Source organism: Ictidomys tridecemlineatus, chromosome 1, assembly GCF_052094955.1.
Source record: "Ictidomys tridecemlineatus isolate mIctTri1 chromosome 1, mIctTri1.hap1, whole genome shotgun sequence".
Taxonomy (NCBI): domain Eukaryota; kingdom Metazoa; phylum Chordata; class Mammalia; order Rodentia; family Sciuridae; genus Ictidomys; species Ictidomys tridecemlineatus.
Genome location: NC_135477.1, coordinates 208256112 through 208274985, shown reverse-complemented (window position 1 = coordinate 208274985; position 18874 = coordinate 208256112). Strand labels below are relative to the sequence as shown.

At 47.3% G+C, this 18874-nt stretch overlaps 1 protein-coding gene across 3 annotated transcripts; it reads left to right on the top strand.

Annotated features, from left to right (window-relative positions):
• The first annotated feature begins 1902 nt into the window (after positions 1–1902).
• Positions 1903–18855, top strand: LOC101962471 (stathmin-4-like). Of its 3 annotated transcripts, XM_078015402.1 has the most exons (5): positions 1903–2133; positions 14323–14412; positions 15988–16083; positions 16648–16728; positions 17144–18855. In XM_078015402.1, the coding sequence occupies exons 2-5, from the start codon at positions 14400–14402 to the stop codon at positions 17218–17220; spliced, it is 267 nt and encodes an 88-aa protein (XP_077871528.1). In that variant the 5' UTR covers positions 1903–2133; positions 14323–14399; the 3' UTR covers positions 17221–18855. The 3 variants fall into 3 exon arrangements, 1 of the variants encoding a protein (XP_077871528.1); XR_013423194.1 differs by lacking the exon at positions 16648–16728 and having other exon boundaries at positions 1918–2133; positions 17147–18855; XR_013423193.1 differs by lacking the exon at positions 16648–16728 and having other exon boundaries at positions 1923–2133.
• Positions 18856–18874: the final 19 nt, after the last annotated feature.

Below are 18874 nucleotides of genomic sequence, written 5' to 3'. Positions count from 1 at the left end.
AGATCTGTGGAGTTCAACTCCTCAGGGCCGGGATGTAAGGCGGGTGGAGAAGGAGAGAGGGATCCTGACAGCCAGGGCATCCGTACATTTGAGGTTTGCTTGGATTCCAGATCCTAGCTTGGCATGCAGTGCGGCCTCTATTGCCTCCATGCACTGAAGGAAATGCTTCTGCTATCCTCAGGCACTTCAGTTCCCTCTGACATGGGCCATCTTGGCCTGAGGGTCCTGGGTGGTGGCCTGGGACACTCATGGAGAGTGTGTTGTTCAAAGGCACTCACTGGATGTGAAGCAGAATGATGTCTCTCCTGCTGTCCCTGCAGCCCTGTGGGGGGAGTTCAGGAGAGGACAGCTGCATAAGCTGCAAACCCCAAAGTCAGGTAGGGCTGTTGGTCATTCTGACACCCCCAGGCACCCTGACAAGCATCCTTGAGTCCTGATGAGGAGTCATCTTGGGAGATATATGTCCATGTGAGCCCCCCTGCAGAAGCTCGCAGGGCCTGGGCCCCAGCTGTGGGAAGCAGGCCGGGGTCTCCACAGAGCAAACATTCCACTCATCCTCTACATTCAGCAGGCCACCTTCAGATCCTTGACAATGCTGTTTTAGTTAGTAAAAGGATTTCAAAGCATGGGCTGAGTTCAAGGTAACCTTTAATCATTATGTGTAGTCTCAGTGACCAGAGGTGTGGTGGTCGAGGGTGAGGATGATGACATTGATGGGAGGTGATGTCATTTTGAAACATACTGCACAGAGATGATCCTCAAAGTCATCAAGTCATGTGCAAGAATCCCAAAACAAAAGGACAAATACTACATGATGTTGCTTATATGATATACTTAGAATCAGGCAAATTAATAGAGTTGGAAAGTTGATTAGAGGTTAGGGAGAAAAGGACGGTTTTAATGGTTACAGATGAATGTTGTCGAGATGAAAAACTTCAGGAGATGGTTGGTGACAGTCACACAACGCTGATTGTATAGAGTGCCACTGAATGGGATACTTAACGTTGTCAGTGGGCTGGGATGTGGCTCAGTGGTACAGGGCTTGCCTAGCATGTGCAGGGCCCTGGGTTTGATTCCCCACACTGGAAAGGGGAAAACTTACATTTTGAATGTTTTGCCACCATTAAAAGTGAGTCCTTCCCAAGAAAACTGAGTGAGGAAGGTTGGGTAGTAGAAAGTGAGGATGGTCACATGGAGGTGCCCCCAGGAGGAGTCCTGCTCTGCAGGGCACCTCAATCCTCCTGCTGCACCTGCCCTCTCCTGTCTACAGGCTGACAGTGAGCAGCTAAGCCCTGCATCAGGGGCTCCCTGGGTTCCCTGAGGGCACAGAAGGCACTATAGATGACCCATCCTCTCCCCCCAGGATCCCACCACATTTATGAACCTCCAGGGTAAAAATTAGTCTGGGATCCTACCTGTGGCTCCCTCTGGTAGACCCAGGCTGGTCATGTGGGCTGTGAGGACTCACTGGTCCTGAGCAAATACCACAACACAGATGTGGCTGACACCTCCTGAGGGCCGCCAGGGGAAACCCTGCTCTCCTGGGACCCCTGCATGAAGCCCTTGTCAGCTCCAGGCCTGGGATTCCTGCAGCCCCTTCCCACCTTGTGAGTCACTGTCCTAACCCACCAGCCTTCTCACAGAGCTGGAAACAGGCATAGAGCCTTTTGGGAAGCTATTTTTAGGGTTCATCTGTTCTATCTTCTTGCTTCTCTAGATTCCATATTCTCTCACCCCCAGATTTGAAGGAGCTAAATATTCTCAAAAATCATTCATGGTTCCCCCAATGTGCAGGCTGTGCCTCACCATCACCTTCTCCCTACCACTCCCTCCCTTCCCTCTCGCCACCCTCACTCTTTGCCTCCCCAGCTCCATGGGCAGTGAGGAAAGCAGCTCTTTGTCTGAAATCATCTCCCACTCCCTGGCCTGCTAAGAGTTACTTGCTCAGGCAATCCCGGTTCCACCCGAGGAGACTGTCCAATTGCCATGCAACCTACTGCTGGCAATCAGAGAGCTCGGAGGTGATGTCATGGTGAGAGAGGAGCAGTGGTGCTGATGTTGAGAGAAGCCCAGGGTACCACTAATTGAGGGAGTGAGGAGAGAGTAGCTCGCTTGCTTCGAACTGGGCTGCAGGTAAGAAGACATGAGATGCAAAGGGTCAGAGGTTTTCAAACAAAAGAAAGAAACAAAATAGCAGCCACCAAGAGGAGAGGTGGAGGGTCTGGGCCCTTTGTGTTGCCTTTGGTTTCATTCAGTCATTTAAACTTTGTCAAGCCTTGGGGAAAGCACGGCCAGGCAGGAGATGGTACTTGGTGAGGGGCGAGGGGCCAGGGTGGGACCCTCACTTTTTTTCCAGAGCTCAGGAGAGAGGAAGTGTGGAAGGAGGTCCCTGGTGAGTTATTTTTGCATTAAAATGTTTTGTTGCTGAGGGAGAAAGGGTTGGCTTGGAACCTGGTTTCCCCTGGAACTGCTTCTGACCTGAAGACTCCTTTCAAGCCTGAAGCTGCCCTGTGTTTGACAGTTTCAGCTTTCCTGGTCTTTCTTTCCCATTTTCTTTTTTTTTCCCTCTGGAGGCAACTTTTTTTATTAAAGTATAATTGGCAAAAAAAGTATATTTTTTTTATATCTGTATACATTATGGTATGATTAATTTAAGCTCATTAACGTATCCTTTAACTTGTATACTTAGAATTTTTTGTTGTGAGAACATGAAGTACTCTGTTAGCAGTTTTCAAGTATACAATATCATATTAACTACAGGCTGAACAATAGATCTCTTTAACTTATTTATCCTGTCCAACTGAATTTTCACCCTTTGACAAACATATCTCTGGCAACCACCATTCTACCCTGTGCTTCTACAAGTTAGATTTTTCAGATTCCACATGTCAGTGAAATCCTGAAGCATTTTTCTTTCTGTGCCTGGCTTATTTCACCTGACATAAGGATGTGTTCTGTAGATATATCTGTATGGTTGCAAAAGACAGGATTTCCTTTTTTTTCCTAGTCAGAGTAGAATTCCATTCTCTTTGTGTATGTGCATGTGTTGGGGGGGGGTCTTTTTCAATTCATCCATTGATGGGTACTTACATTGGCTCCATATTTGGGGTATTTTGAAAATGTTGCAGTTAACATGGAATTGTAGATATGTATGTTTGATATAATGATTTCATTTTTTTTGGATATTTACCCAGAAGTAGAATTGCTTGTTCATATGGTCCTTCTATTTTTAATTTTTTTGAGAGAATTCCACACTGTTTTCCATAATGGAAATTTCTACCAACAGTGAACAGGTTTCTTCATATGTCCATCAATCCTTATTGCTATAGCTTGGATCTTGAATATCCCATGTGTTGAAGGTATAGGTCTCAGCCTGAGGTGCTACTGGGAGATGGTTTTCTTTCCCATTTTCATCCTTCTCCTTTGTCTCTCCATCACCTTACTTTCTCCTCTTGGTCCTAAGGATTCAATGAGAGCATCCCCTCTGCCTCACCCCGCCCCACCGTGAGGTCAGCTTGATCCTACCTGGTGGGCCCAGTGGGAATGGATAAAAAAAAAATGTGGTATTTATACACAATGGAGTATTACTCTGCATTAAAAAAATGACAAAATCAGAATTTGGAGGGAAATGGATGGCAATAGAACAGATTATGCTAAGTGAAGCTAGCCAATCCCTAAAAAACAAATGCCAAATGTCTTCTTTGATATAAGGAGAGTAACTAAGAACAGAGTAGGGACGAAGAGCATGAGAAGAAGATTAAACAGGGATGAGAGGTGGGAGGGAAAGGGAGAGAGAAGGGAAATTGCATGGAAATGGAAGGAGACTCTCAGGGTTATACAAAATTACATACAAGAGGAAGTGAGGGGAAAGGGAAAAATAATACAAGGGAGAGAAATGAATTACAGTAGAGGGGGTAGAGAGAGAAGAGGGGAGGGGAGGGGAGGGGGGCATAGTAGAGGATAGGAAAGACAGCAAAAAAAAAAAAAAAACTCTGAGGCTGCAGGAGCACAGGCCTGCCACGCCCTGGTCCTCCCTCTTCACTCTGATCCCCACCCTTCCAGGAGTTTAGGCATTTTCCTTTTCTCATACCTGGGACCCGGGACCTGGAACTTTGATGTCCAGTGGCTGGCTCTGTCTCATGTGGTGGTGCTGACTTTGTTTTATTTCTCCCAGGAAGATGTGATCAGGTATGGAGGAGCCTTATTGTCCTGAAGCTGGGCAGGTCTTCAGGATATCATAGGCGGGTAGGTCAGACATGTTCAGGGTGCCCTTGTCTGAATACCCCAGGCAGGAATGCCCCTGTGTCTCAGAGACAAGAGAACACTAATGGGGTTTGCTGGAAGTGGCCTGCTGGAGCCCTGGGGGGTGAGAAGATCGAAGGGAATGTGGGAGAATCTGTTTCCATGGAAGCTGAGGCCCATTCTAGGGGTTGGAGAGCTCTCCCATGGGTGGGTGCCAGGGGGAATGAGATCATATATCAGATGAGAAAATGATCAAAGTGCTGGAGTGGAAGGAAGGCAGAAGGGGCAGTTCTGATCTGTGGCTCCACAGAAGTGAACCAGAGCCTCCCAGAGCCCTGTTCTCTCCTGTAGCTCACTGAGCCCCTGCCTTGCTGTTAGGAACAGTGCTTCTAGCCCTCTCCGAGGCTGCCTAGTTCCTGCCAGCTTGTCCCAGACCTCTTTTTATGTCCAGCTCCGCCCAGCCACACCTGCAGCTTTGGAGTGAGCAAGGATCTTTAACTGCTAGATGGGTTCACCACAGAGCATGCTTCCTTGTGGGAAGTGAGTTTCCCTCACTGAAGCCATTCAAGAAGAAGGGGGATGACCACCAGCAGAGAGGCATTAGAGGAGACTTCTGTGTTGCACTGGAGATAGGTTTAGTGTTCCTCACTAAGACCTGTTTAGTAGATTATGAAATGAATTTTGTGGATTATAAGCAGTATTTCTTGTAATAATATGAGATAAGGTAGAATTGAAAAAATTAGAACACAGCCAATATAATGGGTAAATTAGGTTTTCTGTGCCTTTTTACTTAGTAATGTATTTTCAGTTATGTGTGTATTTGTGAGTATGTGTCTATATCAGGATGTACACTGTATATTGTACACTATATGTGCTCATTGGCAGATACAAAATGAAAGCCTGAAAGTTACAGTTCATTCCAAGTGTTATTTTAAATGGGAGACTGTTTCTTTCGTGAGATACTGTGTTCTAGAGGTTTGGTCTAGCATGTTCCCCCAGAGTCCAGTGTTTAGTAGACATACAGTAGTCCCCTCTTATCCATGGTTCTATTTTTCTCTTTTTCAGTTACTTGTGGGCAACTAAGTCCAAAAATATTAAGTGGGAAATTCCAGAAATAAGCCATTTGCAAGTTTTAAATTACTTTTATCAGTATATAATGATAAATACTCTATTTTATTACTAGCTATTGTTGTTTATCTCTTGCTGTGACTTATTTATAAATGAAGTCTTATCATAGGTATGCATGTAGAGGAGAAAGCAGTATATCCTAGATTCCAGGCACCTGTGGGATATCTTGGAATGTGTCTCCATGGGTGAGTAGGACTCCAGGTTATACTGTTGGTGGATGGGTAGGGGTGTTCCTCACATTTTTGCTTGGATGAGTGGTTCATATCTAGATTCCATCTTGGCTCCATGAAAGGGATCTGAGCACCAGGTGAGACTGGTCACCTTCCCTCCTTTGACCAGGCAGTTTAAACCACGTGCCTTCTCTAGGAGGAAAGAGGGTTGATTGACAGTATTTAAAACAGAGCAACACAGATTGACAAATGGGGATATAATAAGATAGTGGAACAGGAAAGGACACAGGGCAAAGAAAACAGGACAGGTGAGGAAGGGAGGGGTCAGAGTCCACCTTCAATTGACACGCATAAAGAACAGGAATGTTCAGATCTGTTTTTCTTGATTTTACATATAGGATTTCAAATTATCAAGATCATAATCAAAGAAAAGACTAATTTTTCCAGAACACTTAAGATCCTGCATTCTATGTCCCTTTTACAGTTTTATATTATTTCCTGCTTACCCAAGGACTTTCATTTGGAGACAGAATTCCTAGAAAGTTTGAAGTCATGGATGGAAAGAAATGAATTTTTTTTTTTTGGAAGAGGCATAGAAATTTGGGTGGAATTTGTAATGAGGAAAAATGCATTTTTTTAATATTGCTTATTAGAGGACCGAACTCTTTGTTATCTTGAGAAATGAACATGCATCATGCATTACCTGGTTTGCTTATTAAATTAGCATTTGCTATATTTAGAAATGTAACAGTGTGGTTTCCTACACTGTTGGTTGCTTTTTCTGTTTTTTTCTGTTTTTGTTTGAGAATGAGCAAAAACCTCCCCCCCCATCCAAATAATCACCCTTCCCATTTATAGTCCCAATAGGAAGGTAGGAGGATTCAGATACATGTACCCCACACATCTTACTCTCCCACCTGCCCCCACTCACATGTACATACCTACCTTTCTCCCCCACCAAAGCCCAAAGCTTTTTGCTCCTTTCTGTTAGAGCTGTGTGCCCTGCCTGCTTTGGGTCCTGCTGTCAGAGATGAGAGGCAGAAGAATAAGACAGATCAAAAGGGGAGGGAGCCTGCAGTGGCTGGCCTGGTTTATGACAGACACTGGCAAATCTAGAGTTCATAGAACAAGCTGGAGAATGTGAATCTGGGGGAAGGAGGACAGGAAGTGTGCTGGGAGTCGCTGGGTCTCTGGACGGGGGTCTGTGCCTGAAATCCAGACCAGAAAAGGGAGCAAAGTGTAAAGTGCAGAGTGCATATGTGAGAACAAGCGGACAGACAGCACCCAAAGCTAACTGCTCCCTGCACATGCAAGGGACTGTTGACCCAGGGTCAGGGCTGCCTGCCACTTTCATTCGGCATCTCAGACACAGCTGTCTCAAGAAGCATACCATGAGGGCTTTCTGGAGAAAATTATTCCAAGAAGTACTGTAGATAGTAAAAAATGATCAAATTTAAAAACTTGAATACGAAAAGGACATATAATGGTTATGAACAACCAGAACAATAGCGTTTAGAGCCATCTAATTATAGTAAATGTATTAACAAAGCTGAATGCAAATGTCAAGTATCTTAGGCTAGGGATATGTTGAGTAAGGTGATCATGTAGTCTTTCTTACTACTCTGCATAGTTCATACAGTAGGTTTTCAAAAAAATATTTGTTGAGTGAATAACATTAAAAAAAGAAATTGATAATGATAATCCAAAACTGAAAAATCCAGATCATTTTGATAGAACCAGGTTTGTAGAGAGTGGAAGCAAATTTTGTAAAATCTCTTATCTCATGCAAAGAAAATCAGTGGACACTATTTTATACTTAACTTATACTTAACTTGTATACGTATAGTTGTAAGTGATATCCATTTAAAGTTAAAATTAAAGTAATGCAAAAAATAAGCTCTGGAGAAGAATGAAAGAACAAAGAAATAAAAATGATGTTACAAAAGATAAGGGGTCTCTTTCAGTATAGTTAAATTTGGGTTGGAATTAGAACTCTGATCCTTGGGCTTCAGACAGGCACTAGATTTCCTAGACCCTTTGTCTCTTCATCTGAGAAGAGATGGGAAATAAAAATCTAGAGATTCCCTTGACTCCTTCAATCTGTGGGACTGCAGAATGGGCAAAGAACTTGACCCTCTGGGGATGTTGACAAGTTCTCTTGCTTTTTCTGTCCAGATGTGAAAGGGACTCCATTTATTATGCTTGATAGGTTAGGTGTAGGCTATCAAATGGGGACTGTCTGAGGCCATAGCTAAAACCAAGGACAGCTTAATGGTAAGAATTTAAAGCATGAGGTCACCCAGGATAGGTAGGCAATTTGGAGATAGTCAACTTCAACCATGTGCCATGGGCATCTCTTCTTGCTCCCATGTAGGGGCAGGGCTGGGTTTGAGAACAGTATGGGGCTTTGTCAGGAACAGCATGAAATTTGATGTAAAAAGAATCTGGTTCAAATTATGCCTATCCCTTCCTCCTTGTCCCACTTCAGGGAAACAAAATTGCTAAACTGACCATCTGGAAAATGGGTCTAATCATATTCATTTCATAGGTTTCAGGGAAAGTGAATGGTAAAATGTATACACATGGATTACAATAATGCAAACATAATAGACACAGGAAAAAACAAGAAAATGCTGAGAGTGTAAACTCACTAGAGTGCAAATACTTATTTTCTTTTCTCTGTCAATAGATTTTTCTGACATTCAGGGCTAGTATGTTTGCAATTGAAGCAGTTTGTGTAAGATGCATAAGCACACATGCACCGAGAAGCTCCTGGTCAACCATGGTGCACTGTCAAACATCCATGTCATTGTCAGGAGTGAAATTACAGAGCTTGCTTCAGATGCTAGTGCCTGATACTGCTCCTGACTCTGGGACCCCACCCAGAGCCTGACTCACAAACCCAGTTCTCTGCCTATCCTGAATAAAATTTCACACCCTGAACTTGACTTCTGCCATGCTGAATCTCTTGTATGTATTGAATAGGAGATTAAAAAATAGCCTGGGAAGTCCCATCACTGTGGATTATGTGGGGTTGTCTAATGGCTTCCTCTAGGCATAGCCATTAGAACCTTGAGAGCCTCCTCAGACCTAGGCCTCCAGAGTTCTGCTGTCACCAGCAGGTCATTCCTAGAAGCACAATTGTGCTGCATTCTGAAGCTCTCGACCATTTGCCGTCTCCTCTTGAAGCCCTGAAAAGCAAACCTAAGAGGAGCTTTGAAACTACCAGTCCCCAAAGCCAGTGAATCGCACACCATTCTGTCTGCCAGCCCCCTCTATGACTCACTCATCCATAAATGGTCTTTACTCTAATCCCCCTTTCTTACTTGATGACATGGTCCACAGTATTGCAGGGGACCCTGCTGAAAACCTACAGAGCATCTGTAGAACTCCCTAAGATTCCCCTCCTGGGGTTATTCTAGGACTTAACAGAGGACTTGGCATGGAATTCAATATTTATAAATAGTGTGGAAAGACTGAAAACCACATTCATGAAAAAATAATTTAACTCCTTTTGATTTAAAACTCAAATAAGACACATGCTGCCCATCAGAGCCCCTGGTCAGCATGAAATAAGCTAGATTACTGTTCTAAGATGGTACAATTCCAGTCCAATGTAAAGACATGTGACACTGGTCACATAACGCAGCTAATACCAGGTGAATACAGAACTTGACCTGGACTCCTAAGAGGCCAGTCCAGTGCACAGCTGGAAGAAGCCCTTCCCACTCTGCCTGTGGCTGGAGGACCTGGCTCAGCCCTCATGGTTCCCCCACTGTGAAGCTGCCATACCAATTCTGTGACAGAGTTCCTATATTTGGCCTCCAACATCCTTGCCAAGGAGAGCTCTATTCAAACCATTTGGGCATCCATTAGCTGCTTATCCCTCAAAAATAGTCCGCGTGGGCCTGGGCACATCCTGAGAGTCCAATTTGGGCATTTCTTAGAGTAACAAGAACAGTGCGACTCACTGTGCCACGTGGGCAGTCAGAGCATCTGGGAGGCAGTGTGCATGCTGGGGGGTGGCGGCACCAGGTGGTGCCTGAGCACCCAGCACTCTTTCCTGCCTGCTTCGTTACTAACCGACTTGTAGAAAGCCGGGGAGCATGGTCCTGCTGATGCTCTCTGTGGCGTCCTGTCTGCATGCTCACCTTCTCTTTGGATGCTGCTCTGCTGGCCTCAGAGTGGGCTGTTCCTCTCATCCAGCCTGGTGTTTGAAGGGGTGAAGGGGCCAGTGTGAAGGAGAAAGGTGCCAACATTGGAGTCCAGATGCTTGGGCTCCTGACCTTTCTCTGCCAGCAACTTGGTATGTGACCTCAGGACCTCTGTCCCCAGGAGGAAGTCACTAGCATTTCTGATTGGATATTTTTCCTGCATGGAATTGTTGTGTGCAATGCAGGACATTTAGCCTACCTGGGCCTGATGTATCTCATCATGTGCTCATCAGAAAGTCTCTCCTGTTCCCCAGAATTGAGACAGCTCCTCCGGGAGAGTTCCCTGTTCTGTGATCATGCATCTGTTTAGTGATTTCCTCACCTCTGACTTTGTGGTGTTCAAGGGAAATTGTGGGTACTGATATTTTCACTTTAGGCATCTTCTCCTCTCCACCATCCCACCATGAGATCCCTCTCATCAACATCTTCCCTGATTCTAGGGCTTCCCCAGCAGCCAAGCCCTCCCCCATTCAAAACTTACCCCTCTGTGTCTGAGGCCTCCTGGCTGACTCTCTGCTTGGTGGGATGATCCCTCACCAATTTATGTACTGGAGCTTGAGCTGGGGGAAGTGTATGGATGAGTCTGTAGTTGGGAAAGCAGTGCTGGGTGGGACACAAATGACAGCCCAGCTGGGTCCCCAGCCTGCCTGGACAAAATACTGCCAGCCTTCCCCTCCTAATCTTTTCCCCAAGCTCACACTGCTGCTGAATCTCCTTGTGCTTGTACTTGAACCTGCACACAGAGAAGGTTTCCTGATGGAACACACACAGACTTAAATCCCAACTCTGCTTCTTACTGTCTGTGTGACTTGGTGTCCTTTACCCAACTGTGCAGAGCTGCCATTTCCTCATTATCAAAAATAAATTGAGATATGCCTTTGCTTTTCCTTGTACAAAGTAGATGCTGAAGAAATGGCAGCCGTTGTTATTGCTGTCCCCATAAGCCTCACCACTGCCCTCTCCTCTCATTCAAAGGACACCAAAGCCTTTCTAACTGAATACAAGGTACAGACTCCTTCACTGGTGTGGAGGCCTCTGTGATTTTCCTGTCCCATTCTAGCGTTCAGTCCCAATGTACCCTGCATCAACCCAGTGGGTCCCCTCTGTTCTGAATAAACCCAGTCCACCACTCATCTCACTGTCAAGATGCAAAGTCATTTCACCATTCTAGGCATTTCACCTAAATGGCATAATGGCCCCTCGTCACCTGGGGTAAGGCCGCACTGGCATCTGGGCCAGCTGAAGCTGAAGTCCTCTCCTACCTGCTGTGCTGATGCATGCCCAGGCCCACAGGGGTCACTTGACTGACCAATAGTGTTCCTACAAAGTGAATGGGAGCATGTGCTAGGCTGTGTTTTGCTGTGGCATGACATGGCATGACTGTTGAACCGCCTGTGCAAGATGACACTTAGGTCACACCAGCAGGCCGAGTGCTGGGGAGGCTGCTGTCCTCGCTCCACTTACCACTGATGCTAGAGGCTAACTAGGGTGCAACCAGGCTCCTCTCAGGCTGGGTGCTTCTTGGCACTGCTGTGCTCTCCAGAGGTCTTGCCTACCCTCTTCCCCTGTATATTCTGGTCCTTCCTCAGAGCATCCCGTGCAGAGCAGATCTTTCAGATCTTGGCTGCAATAGAAATGGTGTAGCACTTAGCATGAGGGTTTTTAAGGGTCCCATGTACCCTGAGGTTCTTGTACACAGATCCTCTTGAGAAACAAATCAGACCATGTACAAATGCTGGTTGCTGAGATACGGTGGAAGAATCATGACTTTGGCTCATGGTTTTGTTATTTACTGAGGGTACTGGTTTCCTAGGGCTGGAGTACCTTACCATAAAACAGTGGTGAGGATTTCAAACTCAAGGTGCCAGCAGGCTATACTTGCTCCAGGGTTGCAGAAAAATCCTTCCCTGCCTCTTCCAGCTTTTGATCACCCTGGGCATTCGTTGGCTTGAGGTTTCTTCACTCCAATCTCTGCCTCCATTTTTGTATGGCTTATCTGTGTGTCACTCATAGGGACTTGCCATTGAACTTAAGGCCCACTTGTGTAATCAGAGATGATCTCATTTTGGAATCTTTAATGACATCCGAGAAAATCTTTTTTTTTCCTAATAAGACCACATTCACAGTCATTAGGATTAAGATGTGGATGAATCTTACTCAACTCACTCTACTGAATGGAAATATCACTTGGCCTCTCTGACCCTCAGTTTCTTCATTCATAAAATGTATAGTATTGCTACTTCACAACACAGTTATGGAAACTAAAGTAAAAGAGTGTTTACATTGCAAATATTCTATGAGTACCATTTTTATCATGCAGATTCTGATCCCATGGTCATCACCAATTCCTTGACCATGCACACTGCTGCTCACCTCTGTGACATCTCCTGTTCCCTCCTTGGTCTTCCTCCTCTGGCTCCTGACATTCTCTATGTTCCCCAAACTCCTAGCACAGTAGCTTCCATGTAGAATGTTCTTAAATACATGGCAATTTTAAAATTAATCCATAGCCCTAGGCCATGGCTTGAGTTCTCAGGACCATGGAGGAAGCAATAGTGAGAAACTAGTTTCTCCCCTGGCCACTAGGGAGGAACTTAAAAGTCACAAGATGGGGATGCTCGACTTAGCTCTGCCACCTCAGAGCTGTGTGACCTTAGTCTAGCATCTTAACTTCTTTGAGCCCCAGGTTCCTCATCTGAAAAATGAAGCTGATGATGTCTCTCTTGTGGGCCTAGCTCTGGCTCAGTGAAGGTCAGCTGGGATGCTGTGGGTGTGAAGTGCTCCCTGAGCACAGCCTCATCCTCATTCTGGCTTGGGCCAAGGGCTACATCATTTGACTCCAAGTACTTGCCCCTGCTCAGCTCCCCTTCTTTTTTCAGGTGGGCTTCTCTGCCTCCTCTTCTATTTCTGATCCATCACCCAGGTTAAGGTCCAAGGCCGCTGCCTCTTCTGGCAAGAGCTTCCTCACTCAGCCTGTTGCCTTTAGATAGCCCGGCCCTGAGCAGATTGTGCAGGCTGCAGACTCATGACTGGGGACTTCACATCCAGGCACGAGGCCTGCCTCCCTGCTCGGGTCCCGCTGGCACCATCAGGACCAGCCTGATACCAGAGAAAGAAGATCCATTGTGTGACTCAGGAGAGGCCTGGCAGGGGCCTCTGGACCCAGCACAATGAGGAGAAAGGAGACCGAGACTGTGTGGGCAGCTAGATCTAGGTCAAGTCTGTGCGCTCTCTAGTCACACAGACCCTCTGAACCTCATTCTCCTCACTTGTGAATGGAGACGACACTCCTTGCAGGGCTGAGGGGAAGACCACCCTGACACAGAGGGAAGGACCCTGACATTCATGACTCATTCTGTGTGCTGGTGCAGGGCGGAGGCTTTTCTCATCTAATTGGTACATCTCTGTGCAGAAGGTCAGAAAAGCAAGGTTTGGACATGTGACATGACTAGCCAAGAGTTGACATCTGCAATCACACTTCACTGGTCTAGCTCTTACCCCAGAGCTGGCCCCGCTACTCACACGAGCTCGGACCCTGGCTCCTAGTGGGAAGGCACCATGGCTCTTGGAGGAAAGGGGCTCCAGTTTGGCCTCAGTGTCACTTAGCCACGTGTGGATGTGAGAAGGCAGCCTGCTGGCTCATACCACCTTCCACTGGCAGAGTGACCAGTGGTCAAAGATGGAGCAGCCTGGGTGATAAGCACTCTCCAGAGCCAGCCCTTCCTGTCTTCAGTGAGCTCCAGGCAGTGCCTTCGCTGCTCCTCCTACCTCCTAACCAGTGCAAGGGAGCCCTGAGGACACTGAGCTTTTTCACCCTGACCCTGGCCTGAACAGTTCCCTGGCAGAATGACCTTTTCACCAGATTCTGACCTGTCTCTTATGCTCTGACAAGGGTCCCTCCCTGGATCCCCTGGCCTCATGCTGGGTAGGGAGCCCATCTCTGGCTCCCACAAAGCCCTAATGTGTCCATTTGTGTCTCTGAATCAACCAGGTGTGATGACATTGGGCCTTGATCCTTCTCTTTCTGTGGTCCAGGGTTGTTTTTAGTGGGGTCATGGAGGGCCTGGGCCAGTGGTTCTTGGAGGGCAGGCAAGAGAAAGGCCATCTTGAAAAAGTTTTAACATCTCTGTCCAACTCTTTCTCACCCCATGTCAGAGCTGGCTGGAGACAGGTGGGGTGTGGAGACAGAAGTTCAGAGGGGTGGTTATTTTTTAAAATACCTCTAGGCAATTCCTACTGGAGACTGGCCTCTCACTAGCATCCTTGCCTTGGGAAGGCCACTGAGTTGCCCAGGGAGACAGAGGAACACCCCTTGTTCATAGGGGTTTGGGAAACTCAAGTTCACATTCAGGCCTCGAGACAAGGAAGCCAACAGCAACATTGGCATTAGTGCCTGAACTTGACCCAGTTAAGTAGAAGGGTGTGAGTATTTGGGGTAGTGAGAGCTGGTGGAAAGAGGACCTAGGGGTGAGGGCAAGTGCAGTACCCCAAGGTTCCTCTGCAGTTGTATAGAGACCCTAATAAGGCTGATAATCTATCAGTGGTAAACTATTTCTTTTTTGTTTCAGAGTTTGACAATGTCCTGAACTGGTGAGAGACACCTTCTGTGACTTTCAGTCAGATCAGCCATCAGATCCCAGCAAACATGACCCTCTCAGGTAGGTCCCCACGTGGCATGTAAGCATGGGCTATTTCTGTGCACATAATGATTTATGGACGCACAGAGACATGTCTACTTGCAGGGCCAAGTAGAACCTGACCCCAAAGTTAAGCAGAAAAGGAGACACACATAATATGAAAACAGGCTTTCAATTTCTGAAAAGTAATGCAGGCCAACATCATCATCTAAACTTGGCTGTCAAATAACCCACAACCACACTAGTGGGAAACTAATAATGTATTGCTCAGCTGTGCCATCTCCCAAATTAGTGATTTTTAATTTTTTTTTTTTTGTGTGTGTAGTATTGAAGATTGAACTCAGGGTGCTGTGTCACTGCTACATATCTAGCCCCTTTTTAATATTCTAGTTTGAGGCAAGGTCTCACAAATTTGCCAAGGATGGCCTTGAACTTGTGATTTTCTGGCCCTAGCTTCTGAAGTCGCTGGAATTACTGAACATGCACCAGTACACCTGGCCCCAAAGTAATGATTTTGAAAGTGAATAAAAATAAGTGCAATTAGAGTTTTTTGGCCACCCTCTCTCCCCCCAGTAACAATTTCTTCTTGTGCAAACATTCTGCCTCTGTGCTTTTAGCAGGTCTAACAATAGGCCTGGGAAGAGAGCACAGGGGTAGAGCATGGAGATGTCTCCCATGAAGAGGAAGGGCTTTTATTCTCGTCCCAGCCTTTGTCCCACCATGGTGGCTCCTGACCATCTCAGTCCCCAGGTGGTGGGTGGGACTATAACTGAAGTTTTTCTTCCTTTTGCTCATTGGTGTATTTTTTCTTTTAAAGTTTTTTAAATGCCCATGCAGTATTTCTGCAGTCACTAATGTTTTCAATTATGAAAGAGCACAATTGGCTCTGTGCTGGGCAGGTTACTGCTGAGAAGGCCTGAGAATGCTGAGCACAAAAGCATGTCCACTATCTCCAGGGAAGTGGGGAGGGATGGACAGGGGTCACCACTGTGGCCTGGGCGGCTCTGAACTATGACCTCCAAACACAGAGGGAGTTGTTGGTGGTTGAGATACACTCTTGCCTCATGGACACCAGTCATGCTGGCTTTGGCCATTGTCCTAGGAAGGTCAGGAAGAGCAGCCCCACTTAGCACCCAGTGTGGAGCAGAGAGACAGTGAAGACTCCCTGTCCTGTCTTCTTTTCCACCCTTTGTGTGGCACTACCCAGTGTTTCTGGTAGAATGGAACATGGATTTAATACATCCCAATGCCAAAGAAATGACCCATTCAGGGTGGGCATGGGGAGACAGAAAGCTGGGTCCCAGAGTCAAGCTGGGGGCTGGTGGTGGTGCTTGAGATCTATACCTGAGGATGCCTGGCATTTGGTGCTAGGAGGGGAGAAATACTGGAGGACAGATAGGGCCACTGGGTGCTCTGGAAGGGGACAAATGAGGGGCTGAATCACACACCACAATCCTAAGGAGGTGGTTCCAGATGTGAGAGGTGCAGGTGGCTTGGGTGCATTTCTGGAGCTAAAAATTCCAGGCCAGCTCATGTAGATGTGGGTCTCTGAGGCCAGCCAGGGTCCCCAACTTTACCTTCCTGATGTTTCCACAGCCTACAAGGAGAAGATGGAGGAGCTCCCACTAGTGTCCCTGTTCTTCTCCTGCTTCCTGGCTGACCTTCTGAATAAGTCATCTTACATATATAAAGGTCAGTGAGGATTCAGTTGGGGAAGAAAGGAGTAGAGGCTCCCTCCTGTGCATGGGGGTGCAGTCCCCAGCCCCCATTTCATGAAACTCTCCTTTCCGTGCACATGCTCCTACCCAGAGTGCCAGGGTCCAAGCTGCAGGGGTCTAGCCTGAGGCGCTAGATGGCAGCTGGGCTCTGAATCAGGCCCTCTCTAGAGCACTCCCTCTTAGCTTCACCTTTGTTCATTTCTTGAACAAAAAACACCAAGGGGAACCAGGCAGAGAGTCTACCCTCAGGAACAAACCAGAAGGGAAGAGGGGACACGGGGTGGTTGAGGGGTCTCCTAGGGAAGGAGGAGATGCTCCAAGAGTCTGGAGGTGGGAAGAGGGCTTCCTGCCTGGGCTGTGGTGGCTGTACTGCTCGGGGCCAGTGTCAGAGATGGTTCCTAGACACTGGATGCCCAGGTTCTCCTGCTGGATGTGGGGGACAGGTCACCTCCTATTTCCTGTTGAGAGAAGGGGTGTGGTTGGCCTGGCAGTAGGTGACGGTGGGTTTGGATGACCTGGGATTGTCTTTTCTGTTTAGGCTTGTGTGGGAAACCGTGTAGGAGGAAAGGTCAAATCCAGATGAAAGACAGTGCTGAATGGACAGAAAGAAGAGAACAGGGTAGGAGCAGTCAGTGTCCACAGGCCACACAGTCTGGGTAGCAGGACGAGGAGGGGCCTGGGTGGGCAGTGGGTAAGATGCATCACTGTCTGACACCAGCAAGGACAATGGGTGAAAGAGCTAATCCTCAAAGGAGGCTGGTGGTAGAGGCAGAAGCCAAGGCAAGTGCTGTTGCTGTGGCTGATGTCAGATATCACATGTCCCCAGGGCCGTAATTGAGGAGCCTGGGGCCTTACTGTGTCTATGGACCTTGGGCCCTATCAGCTCTCTGACCTTAGGTATCAGTGCTCAGGACAGAACCAGGCCCATGGCCACTGGTTTGTCACAGGGACTCAGCTCTCCTGGTCCATGTGCATGTTTTAGGGGGGCCCAGCTATTCTTCAGCAGGTAAGCAGTCTTAGCTCTCATCATGCAGCAGACACAATGGACCTGAACTGGTGTGTCATCTTGGACATGGAAGTCATTGAACTGAACAAATGCACCTTGGGCTAGTCCTTCAAAGTCATCCTGAAGCCACTTTCCTTTGATGGGATGCCCGAGTTCAATGCCTATTTTCACTGGCAGCAAGACCCATCACTGGAAGAGATCCAGAAGACACTAGAAGTGGCCAAGGAACGAAGGAAGATAAGTGCTTCCCTTTCTTTTTTTTTTGCTCCCTCTTAGCATGGGCAGGAGGGAGCTGGAGAAGATGGTTTCTTCAGGGATCTGTACGTTGTGCAGGCCCTGGCTCTGGTCAGCAAGTGTCAGCCCCTCACTCTGATGCTATCCTTTGAGGGGCACCAAGACCTCTACAAAGTACCCTGTGGGCGGGAAGCAATCTGGGTCTGATTTCAGGCTTCCCCAATTAATAAGGGATGACTCGAGACAAACTCTTGAAAAAATAAAAATAAAAATCTACAGTCACAATAGGAGGGGGCATGGGCTCAGAGGCCAAGTCCAAAACAAATAATTGAGGCTGGTCTGGTGATAGAGAGTTTGAAAGACTATTTGCAAACACTTCTGTCTCATTATACTACTGCCTCACAAGTCCATGGTGGTAAGCAGAACAGGCATTATCCTTGATGTAGATGAGCAAACCAGTCAGAGAGTCAGCTGATTGTGCTGGATGACATAGCTAACATGGGCAGAGTTGGGACTAGAAACCAGTGCTTCAGCTCTGTGTCCAGGTGGCTCTTTGGTTGCCTTTGTTAGAGAGAACAGCCCACCATTGTGTCACTAGGCTTTTATCACTGAGAGGGCCTTTGGAGACCAGGAAAGGGAGGCTGGAAACCCAGGGCCCAGGAGCTCACCTGAGAAGCAATTGGAAAGGTTCACAATGGGGAACATGAGCTGTGGAGGTAGGGTAGACTCCAGGCAGCAAGGTGCCAGCATAGACATTTGAGAGGGCATCTTTCTCTGGGACCTTGATCCTACTCACGTTTATTCACTGAAGGAGACAGCAGGTTGGGTGGGAAAACCTTCTGGGCCAGTCTTTGGATCACCAGTGGTCTACACCAGAATTATTTGGTGCAAAGTTTAAAACTACACATACTTGGACCCTGCCACACACCTACTACCATGGCTTTCTAGGGTTGGTCTCTGGGGACCATAGAGGTTCCCAGGTGATGCTGACACATGGTGGAATTTGAGAACAACTGCTTGATCTACACTGCTCTCTGCCTCCAACCCATGGGAAGTTCCAGGTCCTCTCTAGGGACAGAGCTCTAGATTAAGGTCTAGCTTGGGAGCCTGGGTTGCCTCAATGGGTCTACTTCAAGTCAATTCTGCCATTTGAACGTGATTATACCAGGGACTGGAAGGCGGGTCATTTACCCAGCACCTGCCAAATGCAAGGTGCCATTGTGGGAAATACAAACTAGAAGACACGAGGATCTAGAAGTTTGCACAGTGAGCAGTAGCATGAGGCAGGCAGGATGCATCACTGCAGGTGGACACTGCCTTCAGAGAGCTCAGGAGGTGCCAGAGCCACCCTCCAGGCCCGGCCCTGATCAGAGAACGTGTCCCACCTTGAGGAGTCGGCTGAGGCCATGTAGCTGGCCATGTAGCTGGCCATGCAGCTGGCGGGCCGCAGAGGGCGGGGCCTGCCTCTGGGCTGAATTACAAATGAAGGATCTCTTACTGTAAGAAAGCAGGTGAAGGAGGCAGA

Excerpts from the sequence above, each read along its gene's own strand:
- LOC101962471 (XM_078015402.1), top strand. Across the intron at positions 16,084-16,647 it reads GTCATCTTACATATATAAAG|GCTTGTGTGGGAAACCGTGT; the intron begins GTCAGTGAGGAT and ends TTTTCTGTTTAG. Across the intron at positions 16,729-17,143 it reads GACAGAAAGAAGAGAACAGG|CAGACACAATGGACCTGAAC; the intron begins GTAGGAGCAGTC and ends CTCATCATGCAG.